This window comes from Silene latifolia, chromosome X (genome assembly GCF_048544455.1).
Source record: "Silene latifolia isolate original U9 population chromosome X, ASM4854445v1, whole genome shotgun sequence".
Lineage (NCBI taxonomy): Eukaryota > Viridiplantae > Streptophyta > Magnoliopsida > Caryophyllales > Caryophyllaceae > Silene > Silene latifolia.
The window spans coordinates 14,245,760-14,264,556 of record NC_133537.1 but is presented as its reverse complement, the minus strand read 5'-3'; the positions used below and the strand labels follow the sequence as shown (position 1 = coordinate 14,264,556).

The 18,797-nt window shown below is 37.9% G+C and overlaps 2 protein-coding genes across 2 annotated transcripts; both read left to right on the top strand.

The window, feature by feature from the left end:
* The first annotated feature begins 2,213 nt into the window (after positions 1 to 2,213).
* LOC141622971 (actin-depolymerizing factor 1) lies at positions 2,214 to 5,162 on the top strand. The gene is made up of 3 exons (XM_074439007.1): positions 2,214 to 2,346; positions 3,894 to 4,159; positions 4,768 to 5,162. Exons 1-3 carry the CDS (start codon positions 2,344 to 2,346, stop codon positions 4,916 to 4,918), a joined length of 420 nt encoding a protein of 139 aa, XP_074295108.1. The 5' UTR covers positions 2,214 to 2,343; the 3' UTR covers positions 4,919 to 5,162.
* Positions 5,163 to 17,541: 12,379 nt separating this feature from the next.
* LOC141616909 (uncharacterized) lies at positions 17,542 to 18,348 on the top strand. Its single transcript, XM_074434073.1, has one exon. The coding sequence runs from the start codon at positions 17,542 to 17,544 to the stop codon at positions 18,346 to 18,348; it is 807 nt and encodes a 268-aa protein (XP_074290174.1).
* The last annotated feature ends 449 nt before the right edge of the window (positions 18,349 to 18,797 follow it).

Here is an 18,797-nt window from a genome sequence, read left to right as displayed (position 1 = left end):
AGGTTATAATCAACGTTTATAGGCCAACTCAGGTTTAGAAAATAGCTCCGCAACCACTCTACACCATATAAAAGTGTGTCACGGTAACAGAAAGCACATATGGTTTTAGATAATAATGACATGTATCGGCGTCAAAGTTGTTTTTCGAGCAATGTTGCAAATAGACGAAACTAGTTGTATACGCTCCATTATGAGTCGCTTTAGAGGGTTCTAAACAACGATAATCATTCACAGAATATTGGCTCAACTAACAAGGTTTCGTCAAAAAATTTAAGAGGTTCGAGAGGTTGCTGAAAACTCTAGTTTAGAAGGTTATAATTATCGTTTTTGGGTCAACTCGGCCCCCGCATAAAAGGTGTTGGAAACCGCAAAACAATCACTTTATAACATATCAATTGTTTGAGGATAACAAAAATAGCACATGGTCCTAACCAGAGACACCCTGAGGCCTCAAGAGAGTTTTGAACACAAGAGTCATTTAATAGAATATTGGTTCAACTCACGAGGTATCGTCAACAAAATTTCATCTGTTCCGGAATATCATCGAAAATTGCCGATTATGAAGGATTATGATCAACGTTTTTTGGGAAACTCGATCTGAAACTATTGGTCTCGAAAATCATGATGCAATCACTTTATACCATATAAAAATGTTTGAGAGTAACAGAAAGGACATATGGTTTCAAATAAAGACATTTAGCGGTCTAAGACCTATTTTTCGAGCAATGTTGTAATTAGACGAAACTAGTTGTATACGCTCCATTCTGGTTCGTTTGAGAGGGTTGTAAACAACGATAGTCATTTAAGAGCATATTGGCCCAACTAACCAGGTTTCGCCAAAAAATTCACTTGTTTTGAAAGACTGCTGAAAACTGCTAACTCTAAAGGAATTAACGTTTTTGACCAACTAGGATCCCACATAAAAGGTATTGGAAACCGCATAACAATCACTTTATAACATATCAAAATGTTTGATGATAACAAAAAGAGCATATGGTTTGAGAGACATCCAAAGTCCTCAAAAGTACTTTTCGAACTATGACGTATATAGAGGTAACCAAGTCTATAGACTCCAATATTAGTCGTTTAAGTGGATTATGAACACGGGAGTCATTTAATAGAATATTGGTTCAACTCACTAGGTATCGGCAAAAATTTTCACCAATTTCGAAATATCATTGAAAATTGTCTATTCTGAAGATTATAATCAACGTTTTTGGGCCAACTAGGACCATAATTAATGATCCCGGAAATCCCTCCGCAATCACTCTACACCATATAAAAATGTGTGAAGGTAACATAAAGGACATATGGATTCAAATAAAGACATTTAGCCCTCAAATATGTTTTTCAAGCAACGTTATAAATAGACGAAACTAGTTGTATATGCTTCATTATGGGTTGTTTTAGAGGGGCACTAAACAATGATAGTCATTTAAGAGCATATTGATCCTATTGACGAGGTTTTTTCAAAAATTTCACCTGTTTCTGAAGATTGTTATAAAATGATAATTCTATGAGTTAAAATTAACGGTTTTGGGCCAACTGGGCCCCTGAATAAAAGGCTTTAAAAACTGCACAACAATCACTTTATAACACATAAATGTGTACGAGGATAACAAAAAAACTTGTTAACTACAATCACCAATATGACTTGTCCAAAATGTCTATTGTTACAAACTGACAGTTATTCATAAAAATACTTGTTAATAATAAACCTGAACCTGATCCAATGTGATCTAAATTCTTACAAACTCGAAAATAACCCGGCCTAAACGAATCCAATTAGTAGATTATACAACTGGTTGTATGTAGCTTATGTACAACCTTTTCAATGTTGTCGAGTTTTGTTATAAAGTTGTCGAGCTTTACTAACAAAATTGTCGAGTTACAATACAAAGTTATTGAGCTTAAGAGGAATAATTATTAAACTCAATAACTTTTTAAATTAAATTTCAACAACTTATAAAATAAAATAGGCTAAATGACTTTGTGTAAAGAACTCAACAACTTTGAGGCGGTTGTACAATGCTAATATACAACTGGTTGTAAGATAGTATTTGTGAAACGAATCCTACCCAAAAAGAACGCAAATATAAAAATAAAATAAAATTGGACCAAAGATATAAAATCAAACAACCACATAAAATATTTATATTTATTAATTAAAAAATAATAAAGGAGACGTAAAAAAAGTGCAAGAAGACACCTATTTGTGTTGTTTCATGCCTTGGACTTGAATTGTACGCAGTCCTCATCTTTCAATTTTCTCTCTCCTATATTTTCTCTCTCCTCCACTTTCGATACACTGTAATTTCCGATCACTCCATTTACCTTCTCACCATGGTAATCTAACCTCTGTTACCTATCTATCTGTTTGTATTGTTCTCTTTTATGTGTTTATACTTGTATTTTTACTGAATTTCTTTTTAATCGATTTTAATTTGGGGAAATTTAGTTTAATTAGGGTTTGGATCTAGTTTAGCTTTATTAGTTTGTGTGATTGAGTGATTTGTAAAATTCATGGTAAATCGCGGTTTATAGAATGGTTAATTTCGTATTTCTTTGTAATTCTGTATATTTGTACTGTCATTTGCGGTAATTGTGTTTTTAACCCTAGAAAGTTGTGGATCATGTGGTTATTGCGTTTAATCAAGGATTTGATTTGATTTAATTTGTAAATGATTGATATGGAACATGAAGTACTAATAATTTTGATTTTGAGATTGTTACTGTTACTCTAGGGTTTGCTCATTACGTTGGTGTACGATCACGTAACTTAGTATTCGATGTCAGGTAATATTAGATCAGAATTGTGTTTGATTATTGAGTAATATAGTTGGTGATTCAGGGATGAATTTGGACAATACATGTGGCAGTTAAAAAATCATACTCCCTTACCTTTTTTATTCTTTGTGGGGGGTATTATATGACGAATAGAGTATGTCACTGATTTGATAGTATGGAGTGCTGGAGTGGTATAATTCAAGGGTTGGCGAATTGATCATCATCTGAGATTGGGTGAGGTGATGTGAAATCCAAATTCTCTATCATGGTTGGCTGGTTTATTGACTGGATTTTAGATGGATTATATACACACAGTTTTTAGGTGATTATGTCCAAAATTTGCGCTACTTTGCCTTGGGTGGGTTGTGGCCCTTGTGGGTATGTCAGTAAGTGTAAAAATCATGGTAAAGATCTGTCACTTGGAGAACATAACATGTCTTGGCTGAGCATCACAGGGGAAAGTGATACATTACACGTACAAAGTGATGCAAGGAGTGTGCGCTTTCAGCGAGCAATAGCGCTGTGGGGCTAGGATGCACAAAGCATCACATAAATCATTAGGACATGCCATGGGTGATTGGGCCAGTTGTTGGAACATAGATTGCTCATGGCAACACCCTTAAGCTTATATACTTTTAGAAATAAATAATGGGGGTTTCAACTTTTTGATGGATGTAGTGATTGTATATACCTTCAATAACGATGTTGGGCTTCTAGTGTCTCTAGATGACGTAGCTCCCAATTATTTCGTGTTTACTTGGGCACTGGGGAAGTTAGTTCTATAAGGGATTCCCCCTGTCGAACACCCTTGATTGTGATTATCAGTACCTTGCGTTTGTAAGTTGTTGTCTTTATGCTATACAGTATGCTGTATTACGAAATCTCAGGCCTTAAACTTACTTTGTCCTGCTAGACTTTGTGTGGCTACAATAGAATTGTGGAAGGGTTAGTTACCTCCGGAATTGCACTGTCTGGCTGCCTATATAACGATGTGTAAAAATATGCAGCACAAACTATACTGCTAAACTGTGTGCTAATGTGCTTCTGTTAGCTATCCATAGCAGTTAAGGCTTGATATTGTTATATTTGCTTTCCGTGATTGACAGGCCAATGCGGCGTCTGGCATTGCTGTGCATGACGATTGCAAGCTGAATTTTTTGGAGCTGAAGGCAAAGCGCTCACACCGGTTTATTGTGTTTAAGATTGAGATGGATCAGAAGCAGGTCATTGTTGAAAAGGTGGGGTCGCCAACTGAAACCTATGAAGACTTCAGTGCTGCCCTTCCAGCTGATGAATGTCGCTATGCTGTTTTCGATTTCGATTTTGTGACAGAGGAGAACTGCCAGAAAAGCAAGATCTTTTTCATTGCATGGTAAATGTTGACTGTTACAATCTCATGGCCTGCACTTTTAACTTGTTCATTCCCTTCAATACCCACTAGAAGTTAGGAATTTGGTTAGAGACCAAGAGTGAAACACACGACACTACTTCTGTTTTCATTTCCAATGAATCCAAAGGCTCACTATTCGTTGGTTTTGAATTATGCTGGGATTATGCAAAATACTTTCATGCTTTTTTATGTTGCTGTGAAAGAAGCAATCATTCGGTGCGATTCTTGGTGGATTTTTCACTATGGGCAAGGCCCGCAAGGGCATATCTATGTTTGTTAATATGGGACTGTTGAAACAGATATATTTTGTTCACTTGACCCAAATTTCGTGTTGACAACTTTCAAGTTTTAAATTTCATATGATAATGACCGGATATTCAAGGGGTGCCGAAGTAATTATTTTTTGGTTTACCACTAATTATGTTTTTTCTTTACTCTCTGTGTTACCTCTTTACACAGGGGCGATGTTGCATACATCTAACCTTCTTAGTCTCTTACCGTTTGTGAGATGGGTCCTTGAGATAACGTGGTAATGTTATTATTGATGTATAGTCTTGTCTCTGACTGAACTTTGTGTATATCTGATCAAGGTGTCCGGACACCGCAAGGGTGAGAAGCAAAATGATATATGCAAGCTCGAAAGACAGGTTTAAGAGGGAACTGGATGGTATTCAGGTGGAGCTACAAGCAACTGACCCTACAGAGATGGGTCTTGATGTGTTCAAAGACAGAGCCCGTTGATTCACGAGGCTAGTAAGTAGTAATGGAGAATGCCTGTTCTTTCTTGCACACTCTTTTTTTTTTCCTTTTAACTCCCAAGAATGTGATGTTTATAGCATGTTAATGCTGGATCCCGGATGTTATATTTGCTTTTGTTGTATGGGTTTGACCTTATAAATCCTATGAAGTGCGCCTGTCTAGATCAGTATTCTCGTTTGTATTGTTGGAGACAAATTCCATTTTTGGAATGATGACTGTTGGTATAGCATGGTGATCAATGTTGTTAGGATCGAGATTCTACTTTGAATCGATGGGGAGGGTAGGATCGAATCGGTAGAATCGGATCGTAGAATCGTAAGATTCTACAAATTCACTAAATATAGTTTTTTATTTGGTAAAAATATATAATTGAAGTTCGAAACACTTATTTATACACAAAATATTGATAGTTAACGAGTTTAATATCATTTCGTGAATATATTTCTACAAATTACATGAAATTTGGGTTTTACCATGTCATTATATAAAAATATATTTTAATATGTTTACTATGGAGTCGGATCGAAGGATCGTAAGATCGTAGGATCGTATTATGATCCTACCTCTAGAAAATTTCAAATAAATAGGATCGTAAGATTCTACAAACATGATAGAATCGTAGGATCCGGGATCGGTCAAGCATTTTTGAAACGTAAAATCGTAGAATCATAGGATCGAATCGGGATTCTGACAACAATGATGGTGATGCATGATGGTGTGTATGATTTGTGGTGCGGACAGCACATTTACGCTGCCAGTTTAAAGGCTACTTGATTTATCTGTTTATTTCATGCGTGTTCCAGTAATTATGTCGGTGTCTGGCACTACATAAGATAACTCGTCATAGGGATGTACTTTCGGTATTTCACATATTTGTATTTGAGGTGGTTTGGGCCACATAATTATGAGACTGTCTTTGAACAAACTAGTTAGTTGTTCAAGTGGGTGTTGCACTTGTTGAGGTCATTCATTGAGTTGCAAGCGTATGCCGTCGAAAATACAATTTTGGGGTGTTTTTGTAAATGGGTAATACTGTGAATCTGCTAGTAAATGGGTAATACTGTGAATCTGTAATAGCATCGTGTCCGTCGCTTGGACTGAAACTTGTTCTCTACATATCAGCTGATTTTAAGACGCATAAAGTTTTGTGAAAGCATGTTTCTAGCCCATGTATGTCCCCTTTACAAATTCATTTTCTTGGTAAAGCGGTTGTGGTTTTCCTTTCGACTAAATAGTACTCGGTACAATAATATCTAGAAAATGAAAAAGATGATTTTTTTGGTAAGATTTTCTTTTTTTGGGGAATTGTGCAAAGAGTTGGAATTTGGAAAGTTGAGGGTGGGGAGTTTGCATCTACAATCTTTCATTTTTTTATTTTTTTTTTTGACAATTGGCAAGTTTGAGGTTACATAATGGAGCGGAAGAGTAAGTTGGAGTAGTATACACACTCTTACCTTAGTCTTTCCCCGCTCCCCGGAAGAGCAAGTTTAGCAGACAAGTGATAATGGAGCGGACAAGTGATAATGGAGATCATCACTGAGCTCCGGTGACTCAGTGAAGCTGAGTGTTATATTGTCCGGAAGTTGTATACTTGTATGACTCAAAAACTCCGTATATTTCCGTTTTGGATATACATCAAAAAATTTAAACAATGTCCGGCATAGCTTTTCCCGTGCATATAGAGTAAGGTGCATTATTGAAAATGCATGAAAAAAACATAAATTATTGATTTCTACAACTCTGGTAGTCACTCTAATTGATCATAGACAAAGTCAACCCTATCAACTGAAGATTTGAGTTGGCATAAAGTTTGTTTATCCAAGTCGTCGGTGGTCTAAGAATTATATTTTTGAAAGAAACTAATAAAACTCTTCAAATGGAACTTCTATGGAAAATTCTTATAGATAAGGAAAATATATGGGCAAAATAGTAATTAAAAATACTTGAAAAATTGTTCATTCTTTGATCATAAGCCAAATTCAGTCTTTTCTTGTCAATAGCGTAAACTTATGAGTCTCTATTTAGAAAAGGGTTCAAATGGCAGATAGGTAATAATAGCAATATTAAATTTTGGTCTGATAATTAAGCCTTTTCATATCCTCTTACCAGCATTATTGATGCTAATAGTACCCGTAATCTTAATATTTTGGTTAAAGACATCATAACACCTAATAAATAATGAGAGGTTCGTAAATTACCTGATTTAGTGCATAGCGATATTGTTAATCAGATAATTGATATTTCACTCCCGCAGAATGATATCCGGGATACCCTTATTTGGGGCTGTCTGTGGATGAAAATTTCTCTACCAAAACAGCAACTTGGTCACCACAACGTTTGTTCGATCAAAGTCTTAACAAATGTAAATTTTTCTGGATCTGAAAACTGAATATTCCTTCAAAGAAAAATGTTCCTTTGAAAAACTTGTGTTGATGCCCTTCCTACTAAAGATAGACTTCTTAAAAGTCATTAATGTCTCATCTCATTTTGTTTTTTGCAATCATCCTTTTGAAGACAAAGATCATTTCTTTTTTCAAATGCCCGTTGATTGTTTTGTATAAATGATATTATATTTAATAATGTTCACTTAGATATCATCGAACTTATTATCTTATTCGGTAATAGCATTAAGATTTTGAATGAGACTAAACATAAATATCTCAAAATTCCGAGAAATACGAGTAAGCTAGAACACTACTAGTAAAAAAGAGATCCGGTGAGAGAAAACTAGAAACAGATTTCTAAAGTTAAATTTTGATGGATCGAAAATAGATGGCAACAAAACTGCTTTAGAATACTCTATAAGATATCATAATAGTAAAATTGTTTTGTTGGGAATAAAAAAGTGCAGATCTAATAGTATTTCTTGTTGCGAAAACTCTCGCTTTAAAAGAATGCATTTTAGTAGTTGAACAATAAGAAATTTCGAACTTAATTGTGGGAGGTGATAATTTATGTGTTATTAACTCAATTCGTAGTACTTGACAAATTTCTTAGAAAATTTCTAGTCTTATCAAGGATGTGATATTAGACCTTCATTTTTTCGATAAAGTGATAATTAAACATTATTTTCGTGAAGCCAACAATGTTGTTGACTTTGTGGCTCTATTGGGGACATTCATGTCAAACTCTTTCGAGGTGGTTTAAAAGCCGGTGGCTTCAAGTTATCTCACTCATTCGAAAAGATGATAAATTAGTCTAATCCTAGAAAATTAATATAGTTTTCTTACCTTATTTAAAAAAAAACAGAAGATTCTATTAAATGATAGGTTAACGTCAATGTTGTTGCCACACGCATGGGGCAATAGTGTACTTAGGAGTCAGGACATTCACAAATGGTTAGTTCGTCACATATATTCGTTTTCAAAAACAAACTTTCACCATTGAGGGACGTAACGTACAAGTTCATTTGGTGCGGTTCTAGCATAATATCAAGTTTGTTATTAGAGGGAGAAATTAAAAAAAAAAAAAAAAAAAAAAAAAAAAAAAAAAAAAAAAAGGAATCCACAAGAATAGGCGTTGCACACCTGACTAAAATAACTAATACGGTATTTAAACTTTTTCTCTTTTCCTTCTTCCCTCTAAAAACTCTAGCCTATATCAAAATTATCAATCAAATCCGAGGCATTCAGCGACCATTAATCGATGGTAAGCCTTATAAAAGCTTTATTTATAAATTATTAATATGCAAAACTATGAATTAATTAATGTAAGTCTTTATTTTGGTGAGATCCGTATGTCAGTCTTTATATTCGAAGTTTTTTATGTTCTTTATTTGTAGGATTTAGTTTTATTGGAAATTTAGATAAGAGCAGTTTTTTAGTGATTCGTCATACAACTCTAGTACTCTACAATGGATACGCGTTATTTGCCGACGATTTATGATGTCGATAAAAAGTAACTTTTCTCCATCAATGAATCAAACGAATGATCCCTTCAAAAGCTACATGGAGAGAGCGATATAAAGACGAGCCGAATTGTCATATAATGTTTTGAGATCCTTAGTTTACAGGAGGAATTTGTCATTTGGCTTCTATTAGACTTGTTTTCGATTATGCCTATCTTTTGTAAGTGTCGTTTGACGATTTATTAATGAATTGAAATTTTCTTCAAAATAAAATAAAATAGGCATGCAACTGAGGACATGCGATAATTAATACTTTGTACGTGATACGCACAATCAATTTAAAGGTGATGAGTCGTGAGAGTGCTGGAAAAAAAAAACACCAGACCTATATTTTAAACTGGTTTTAAACCTGTGCAAAATTGCACGGGTTTGTATTTAGGATGGTATGAATGTTTTTTTATAAATATTTTATTTTTACATTTCTATTGTAATTATCTAATTGTTTTATATCAGTGATCAGTGATCTAACTGGAAATGAACATTCTCCACGTAAATAGGATGCGTTAAAACCACAACTACCGGGTGAATGTTCAGTTACAGACGGATTAACATCAGTAAGAGTTTCACCATATTCGGCATATAGATCTCTCACTAAGCGCTCAACAACATCGTACTATCTAGTTTTAAAAAATATTTAAGTTATTTAATTTATTCGACTTACCTTATCGTGTTTTTATTATTTAAACAATATTTGTTATAACAATTGTGAATTATTTATTAAAAAAATTTTACTAAAAATTTTTTAATCACTTGTAAATTAAAATAAAATTTATTTATTTGTTTTTTTAGAGTAAAAAAAAATTAAAAATAGCTTTAAATGCTTGTTGAAGACTGTATTAACTCGGTTTCCTATCATTGTCACCTACCAATTTCGGTGTGCGCGGCTGATAATTAAGATGTCGAGTTTTATATTCCAAGTATATATGCCGTCATTATTGTTTTTTGAAAAAAAACAAATTGTACCCTGTAGTTTTAAAAAATTATGTTGTGAATTTGTGGTACAATAAAATTAACAAAAATACATGTAATTCATTTTTGTAATTCATTTCCGTTGTAGGTTCGATCCCGTATATAACTGTAATTCCTTCCTGAAATTATGTAATTTTATTGTGTAACTTTGTTTTAAAAATTATGTAATTTAATCACATTTACTCGCATTTGTAATTAATTCTGCGTAAATGTTATGCATTTTCTTTACACGGAATGTATAAAATTTTATTATAATATTAATTCGAAGAAGTATTCCATAAGATTATTTTATATAATCTGTAGGCGACACGGAATTTAGCGCATGTTCAAAAAGACGGATATCTGAATAATTAAATACGTTGCACACTCATGGGTCCCACCATAACCTAGATTTTCCAAAAAAAAAAAATGCATTTATGACGTGGCGCGCTGTACAATGAGTATTGTCTTCTGAATTTATATAGATAAGATTGAAGTATTTATCTATAAAATCTAATTAAAAGGCTAACTAAAATAATGTAACATGGCAAGTTTTAATGTGACATGAAATTTTTAATGTGATATGGATTATCAATTTATTATATGACATTGATTTAATTCATTTATTTATAAATTTATAAATAAAATAAAAATGCAAGCCAAAAGTATCTCATTTCACCATTAGAATCTTAGCAAGTACATGATTATCTATAAAATATAATTAAAAGGCTACCCTAAAATGACAAATAAACGCCACCTAGACAAAACCACGTAGGATCCAAAAAGCCACCTAGATTAAAATTTAATGTGACGTGACATATTTAAATGTGATTTTGCATATTTTTAATGTGACATGGCGAAGCAATTAGTTGTTGATCCATTTAAAAATATACAGTCTTGAAATACATAGAAATTAGTTAGTTAATACCTTATTTATTTGACGACTTTGATTTATTTTTTTAAATCAAATCCTGCAAGTGACAATGTGGTAGCTACTAATGTTGAGAAACTTGACAACGGAGCAATGACAAAGACGACTCGTTATATATACGTGTGTTTTACTCCGCAATATAATAAAGTGAGTTTTTTAAATATTAAAAGTTGAAACCATCAGTATATAATAACTTCCGTATGGAAAAATCTTCAATGACGCCTTATAAGGTTATAAACTCAATAACTCAGTGTAGTCATCTCCAAATTATTTTCAAACCTCTCCATCAACTCTCCCATAGAAATTTCTTTGAAGTCTTTGTAGGCACGGAAAATTTATTAATGTGCCGAATAAATAAAATAAATTAATTATTTTGGGTTAATACCAAATTTTAACTTAATTTAATTATTTTGTCCCGATTAAATGAAATATGGGCCGATTCGGATTATAAAAGGAGTTGTTCAGATCAATAAACCCAGAAAGAATCAAATTTGGGCCAAGGTTGCTTATAAACCCACAAATGGGCCTGTGACCACCAAAGTCCAACAAGGAGATTTAAAACTCTATAAATAGAGCTCTCCTTATTCATTCAAAGGGTTGAAAAATTCATAATTGCAAAGGAGCTGGAGAGAACAAGGTACAAATTCCTACAAATCCTCTCTGTCAAAATCATTGCAAGCAGTCAACAAGCACATCAAATCGTGCCGCCTGCGTTGAATATTCAATCACAAATTCAAACCTTCAAGAGAGATTCAAGTCATCCCGACCCTCTCAAGAAATCAAATCTACATCGCCTGTAGAGCAATTAAATTTGTCTACACGCGCACCCTCACGTGTACCCCGTACACGTACCCCTTTACTGATATTAGAATCGGAGGATACATTAGAGATTGTACACGTACTTTTGATATTTATTAATAAAATATAATTGTTTCCTTGTTTTGTATTTCGATTATCGCAATACAAAATTTGTCATTACAAATTTTGGTGAACCCGACGTGAAAATCTCTACCTCTCATCTCTCTCTTCTTTGTTTTATTCAAGTCTACCAAAACAAGAAGATGTCTACCAAGCAAAGCACCTCCTCCAGTCCATCCAAAAGACCTACGCAGATATCCTGCCGCAGGGTACCCCCATGGTGCTACCTCCCCGATCGCGATCAGTCGGCATCTCCACAAGAAGAATGGCGAAGAAGGTGCTTGTCAATCTTTGCTTCTTTGCCGATCTACGCTGCACACGTCCCAACTAGGCCGCGCAAGTTCTCTGTCGCCTCCATAGCTGCTGCCGCTACAGCACTCTTGGCTGCCTCATCCCCTTCACGCGAGGAGGGTAGAAGTGTTAAGGCTGACAAAAAGGCTTCCCCCTGCAAATCCAAGGCGTCGCCAAAGAAGAAAGAAACATCAACTCCTAGCGTCGCTTCAGTCATGGTGATAAGTGGTGATACTCTTGAGGATCGAATGCAGAAAATGAATGAACTCCTTGAGAAGATGATGAAGGAGAATGAAGAAAAGAACAAAAAAATTGATGAGCTCCAAAAAGAGGTGGTGGCACTCCGTGACAGGAAGGCCGAGAGCGAGCATGGTGACACCGATAGGGATGTTGATAGCGATAGAGAAGTTGGCGAAGATAGGGAAAAGCCAAAGAATGAGATCAAGAACTTCACCAAGAGAAGTCTGCAGGAGTTAATAGCCAAGACGATCAAGTGTCAGTTGGATGATAGCTCGACAAGTAGTGGACGCTACATCAAGCCTTACACTAAGAGGATTGACAGTCTGCGCATGCCATCTGGCTATCAGCCTCCAAAATTTCAACAGTTCGACGGGAAGAGGAACCCAAAGCAACACATCGCCCACTTCGTCGAGACATGCAACAATGCTTTGGAAATGTAAGGTGATCGTTTGGTGAAGCGATTCGTTCGTTAAAGGGATCGCGTTCGACCGGTACACGATCGGACTCGAGTCAATTGACAGCTGGGGTCACATGGAAGATGAATTCCTCAACAGATTCTACACACCAGGCGTGTCGTCGGATGAGCGAATTGACAAAGACAACTCAATGGCAAGATGAGCCTGTCGTCGATTACATCAACAGGTGGCGTGCGCTGAGTTTGGAATGCAAGGATCGCTTAAGTGAAGCATCAGCAGTTGAAATGTGCGTCAACGGGATGAAATGGGACATTCTTTACATCCTGAAAGGGATCATGCCAAAGAGCTTCCAAGACACAGCTACCCGCGCCCATGACATGGAGATCACAATCAAAGAACATGGTAGTGCTCGACCAAGTTCTTCTAAGGTACCAAGTGAAAAGAAGGAGTTCAAGAAAACTGATAAGAACTCCAAATCGTCGACAAAGGAAACAATGGTCGTCGAAACCAAAGAGTGCACTGTGAAAATATCGTCAAAGCCTAAGTATGAAAAGAAGAAAGAGTCATTCTCTTACAACTACCAACGAGACAAGCCTACATTGAAAGAATTGCAGGCTAAGAAATACCCATTCCCAGATTCTGACTTGTCTAGAATGCTCGATGACCTCTTAGAGAAGAAGGTTATACAATTGCCTGAGTCGAAGCGCCCGAGCAAGCAAACAAGACAAACGATCCCAATTACACCGTTATCACAGTGGTGAGTCACCCTATTGAAAAGTGTATAACACTCAAGGAGAAGATCATGCAGCTCTCCAAGGAGGGGAAGATCATTCTTGACTTGGATGACACAGTAACTACAAATCAAACTACTGTAGTCTTGGAGCAACCTGACGAGCCAATTAGACAACAAGGACAATGTGTGTATATGTTGCAGTTCGGGAGTTTTGAGCCTGTGGCATTACAGATCCAAGGGTCATTGTCGTCACTACCTCCAACGTCATTGGAAGAAATACTACCTCCTCAGGATAAGAACGAGGAAAAGAAGCATGAAGATGACGATGAGGGTTGGACTTTGGTTACGCGCAAGAAGTCAAAGAAACAAACAAAGCGCGATAGCAATGAACTGTTCACCGTCGAAGAAAACAATCAAAGAAGACGAAACCTCGCAAGACGAAGGGAAAGAAAAATTCCAAAATAGTTGTCAAACCACATGTCTTGCCAATTGATCTCTGAACAAGAACCACCAAGTCCCGTCACCTTAGAAGAATTCTTCCCGCGAGATTTCATGAACAAGGTTACTTTGCGTGCACCATCTCGCTCATCAAGGTGGCGACAATGAAAAGAAGAATGAGGAAAGGGGCCTAGATGATGCGGTATCACCACAACAGTCTCATTCTGAAAAAGAGAACGAAATAGTGGCTGCTCTCGATGCCATTCCTACAAACATGGGGTGGAAACAAATCTTTCATCTACCTAAAGATAAGCGTAAGGCGATAATTCAAGGACTTGAGAAGCCGGGGTGTACGCGAGGCAAGATGAAGGAAAAATGCGAGCCTCCTGAGCAATCAACTGGATGTGTCTCCTGCAATGCAGCTTTGAGTTTCTCAGATGAGGATTTACTTCTTGGATCCAAGCCTCACAACAGGCCACTTTATGTGTCGGGTACATCCGGGGCAAAAGGTCAAGCGCATCTTAATAGATGGAGGCTCAGGAGTCAATCTCATGCCAAAATCCACCATGAATGAATTAGGGATCACAATGGATGAACTCTCGAGTAGTCGAACAATGATTCATGGTTTCAACTTGAATGGGGAGCGTGCGGTTGGCATGATCCGTGTGAACCTTACCATGGGTGATCTTTCTTCCGACACATTGTTCCATGTCATGGATGGCAAGACATCGTTCAAACTATTGCTGGGACGACCTTGGAAGCACGAAAACGGAGTTGTCGCCTCAACCCTCCATCAATGCTTGAAATATTATCGTGGTGGCGAAAGAAAAATAGACGGAGACGCCAAACCTTTCTCTAAGGTCGACTCTTTCTTCGCTGATGCAAAATTCTTTGAAGAGAATGGTACTTCCAGTGAGTTCATGCCAACCACCATCTCTTCAACAGGAAAAGGAGGTAAGCGGGAAAAGAACATCATCAAAGAGGATGAGGCTGCAAGTCCTACTAAAGAAAATGATGTTAAGAAAGATGTAGACAAGGCCAGCAAAACAGATACTCCTGTTGCATCACCCAAGAAGCAAGAGACGCCGCAGAAAACTACACCACCAAAGATTACGATACATCCCAAAATCTCGCCGCAAAGATGGAGAGAGTCCTTTTGCAGAGTGTCTAACACCAAAGATAGAGCCTAAGGATAAAAAATCAAGTCTGGTGTTCAAGCAGGAATGGGTGGCCAAAGTCGTTACACCTCTACCAAGTTCATCTCAAATGAAGATTGTGAGACCTCCTCCGAATGGTTTCGTCTGTTCATCCAGACAATCATCAAGTGAGGAAAATAAGGGGATATTTGATTCCAATGCTTACAAGCTACTTGCGAAGGCTGGATATGACTTTACAAATCCGACTCCTCTCGGCAAAGTTATAGAAGTTGAGCCGTACGGTCTGAACAAAGCGCAACATGAAGCGTTCAAGCAAGATGGGAGCTTCATGGTGACCAGGCCGGCTCGGATATGAGTCTCTGCGCTGTGAAGATTGGTGCTCGTAGAAAAGGGGCTACTACGTCTTCTCGGACATCACAAAGAGAAGAGGTCGAAGAAAATGAAAGAGAGGAAAAGATGCATCCATCTTCAGTCTTCGATCGAATAAGTCCACCTGCAGAGAAGTGTCGCCCTTCTATATTCACAAGGTTAGGGAGACCAAGTGCTTCAGCCAAACACATTTCTGTATTTGCTAGGCTTGGCAATCAAGGAGAAAGTAAAGTCAAAGTGTCAACACCTTCGTTGCGCATAAACAAGAAAGGCGCAATACACGAACGCTTGGGCGGTCCATCAAAAACAGTCTTCAGTCGACTAGGGGCTCCCAAGAAGAATAGTGGCAAGGGTCGTCCTCTCTCAACTTCTGCAACACAAAATGAAGAAGAAGTAAGAGTAAGCGATGACTTGAGAAGCGCAATACCATCTCGCATGAAGCGTATGCAAGTAGTGGATATCATCCAACATGAGCCGCTCAAAGCAAGGAGGCGCGTACTAGTTCTTGCGGCGTGAAAAAAAGAATGCCGAAGAGCTTGTGCCTCAGCTTTTGCCTTCATCCTCACGTCCCTGTGATACAAAGAAATCAAGTGACTTAGAAATTACAACGTCGTCATATCACATCACAGTAGAAGAGATACCTCATGAGAACGAAGAAGTTGAGGCGGATGAAGCCCTTGAAACACTTGAAGACGGGGGGCAATCGACTGTAGATGAACTCAAGGAACTCAACTTGGGAACTATTGAAGATCCTCGGCCCATTTATGTCAGTGCTCTGTTGACTAAGGAAGAAGAAGAGGAGTACTACAAGTTGTTGGTCGAGTACAAAGATGTCTTCGCTTGGAGCTATAAAGAGATGCCTGGACTCAGCCCAAAAATTGCAGTTCATCGTCTAGCAATCAAGAAAGGCACCAATCCCAAAAAGCAACCTCAACGTCGTTTCAGGCCGGAGCTTGTACCTGAAATTGAAAAGGAAGTCAATAAACTTATTGAAGCAGGTTTCATTCGAGAAGTCAAATATTCTACTTGGATAGCAAACATTGTCCCAGTCAGAAAGAAGAATGGACAACTGCGCATATGTGTCGACTTCAGAGACCTTAATGATGCATGCCCGAAGGATGACTTCCCTTTGCCAGTTACAGAGTTGATGATTGACGCAACCACTGGTCATGAAGCCCTCTCATTCATGGATTGTACTGCTGGTTACAATCAAATACATATGGCACCCGAAGATCAAGAAGCAACAGGTTTTCGAACCCCAAAAGGGATCTTCTGCTACACAGTCATGCCGTTTGGATTGAAGAATGCTGGCGCTACGTACCAACGCGCAATGCAAAAGATCTTTGATGACATGCTGCATAAAATAATAGAGTGTTATGTTGATGACGTGGTTGTCAAATCAAAGAAAAGAGAAGACCATATCAAAGACCTTCGAACCGTCTTTGAAAGACTTAGAAAATGTCAACTCAAGATGAATCCACTCAAGTGTGCGTTCGGTGTCACATCTGGGAAGTTCTTGGGGTTTGTGGTTAGGCATAGAGGCATTGAAATTGACCAAACAAAAATTAAAGCCATCAACGAAATGCCGGAACCAAAGACGTTAAAAGAGTTGCGCGGATTGCAAGGACGTTTGGCATACATTCGAAGGTTCATATCTAACCTAGCAGGACGTTGCCAACCATTCAGCCATCTCATGAAAAAGGATGCTCCATTCCAATGGGATGAAAAATGCAAAAATGCTTTTGATAGCATCAAGAAGTACTTGGCGTGCACCAAAGTCTTTGGGGGCACCAATTCCGGAAAGCCACTTGTCCTCTACATCGCAGCACAAGAACGCTCACTGGGGGCAATGTGTGCTCAAGAAATTGAAGACCGTAAAGAGAGAGCACTCTATTACTTGAGTCGTACCTTGGTTGGAGCCGAGTTGAATTACTTGCCCATAGAGAAGATATGTCTTGCTTTGGTGTTCGCCATCCAGAAGTTGAGACACTACATGCATGCGCATACCATACACGTGGTCTCAAAAGCCGATCCAATCAAGTACATACTCTCAAGACCAGTCTTGTCCTGAAGACTTGCGAAATGGGCAATGTTACTTAAGCGGATGACTTGGTGTTCGTGCCTCAAAAGGTCATGTTAAAGGCCAAGCTATCGCCGACTTCTTTGCTGATCATCCAAAGGCCAAAGAGAGTGGGAAATTTCAGATGACCTCCCAGGAGAAGAAATTTTCTATGTGGACGTCCTACCTCCATGGCAAATGTACTTTGACGGTGCTGCAAGGAAGGACGGAGCTGGAGCCGGAGTTGTATTCGTAACTCCACAAAATCATCTCATGCCATACTCCTTTACGCTCACTCAGTTGTGCTCAAATAATATGGCAGAATACCAAGCTCTCATACTCGGCCTCCAAATGGCGATCGAAATAGGTGTTAGAGATATGGACATCTACGACGACTCGAAGCTGGTGGTCAACCAAGTCCTTGGTGAATATGAAGTAAAAAAGGAAGACTTGATTCCCTACCATCAACGGGCATTACAACTGTTGAATCAACTTGAGGACATCCATGTTGGTCATGTGCCAAGGAGTGCCAATAAGTTGGCTGACGCGCTTGCTAATCTTGCAGCCACTTTGGCACTGGGGGCAGAAGAGTCTATGCAAGTCCCAGTCTGCAATCGTTGGGTAGTATCATTGCTTGAAGAAGAGGAAAATGTAGATACAACCAACATGATATGCGTCTACACAGTTGATGAAGATGACTGGCGTCAACCTATCATTGATTTTTTGGACCACCAAAAACTACCCGATGATCCCAGACACAAGGTAGAAATACGTCGACGTGCTCCAAAGTTCATTCACTATAAAGGGACACTCTACAGACGTTCTTTCTCAGGCCAATGGTTGAGGTGTCTAAGCAAGGACGAAGCTACTGAAGCAATGCATGAAGCTCATTCGGCATTTGTGGTGCTCATCAATGGGCCTAAACTTCATGATCGCGTAAAGAGAATGGGGTATTATGCGGCCAACCATGGTACAAGATTGTATGGACTTTGCGAAAAAATGTGAACCCCGTCGGTTCTACGCAAACTTCATACACCAACCGCCGGGCCGTTGCATCCTCATGTTTCTTCATGGCCCTTTGAAGCTTGGGGACTTGATGTTGTGGGACCTCTTACTCCAAAGGCCTCAAATGGACACGAGTATATCCTCGCTGCCACTGACTACTTCTCAAAATGGGCAGAAGCCATCACACTACGGGAAGTGAAGAAAGAAAATGTTGTGGACTTCATTAGAACCCAAATCATCTACAGATATGGTGTACCTCAACGTATCACAACTGACAATGGAAAACAATTTTTCAACCATCTGATGACAAGTCTGGGAGAAAAATTCAAGTTCAAACAATACAAGTCATCCATGTACAATGCCTCTGCAAATGGTTTGGCTGAAGCCTTTAATAAAACTCTTTGCAATTTGTTGAGAAAAGTAGTAGCAAAGTCAAAGCGAGATTGGCA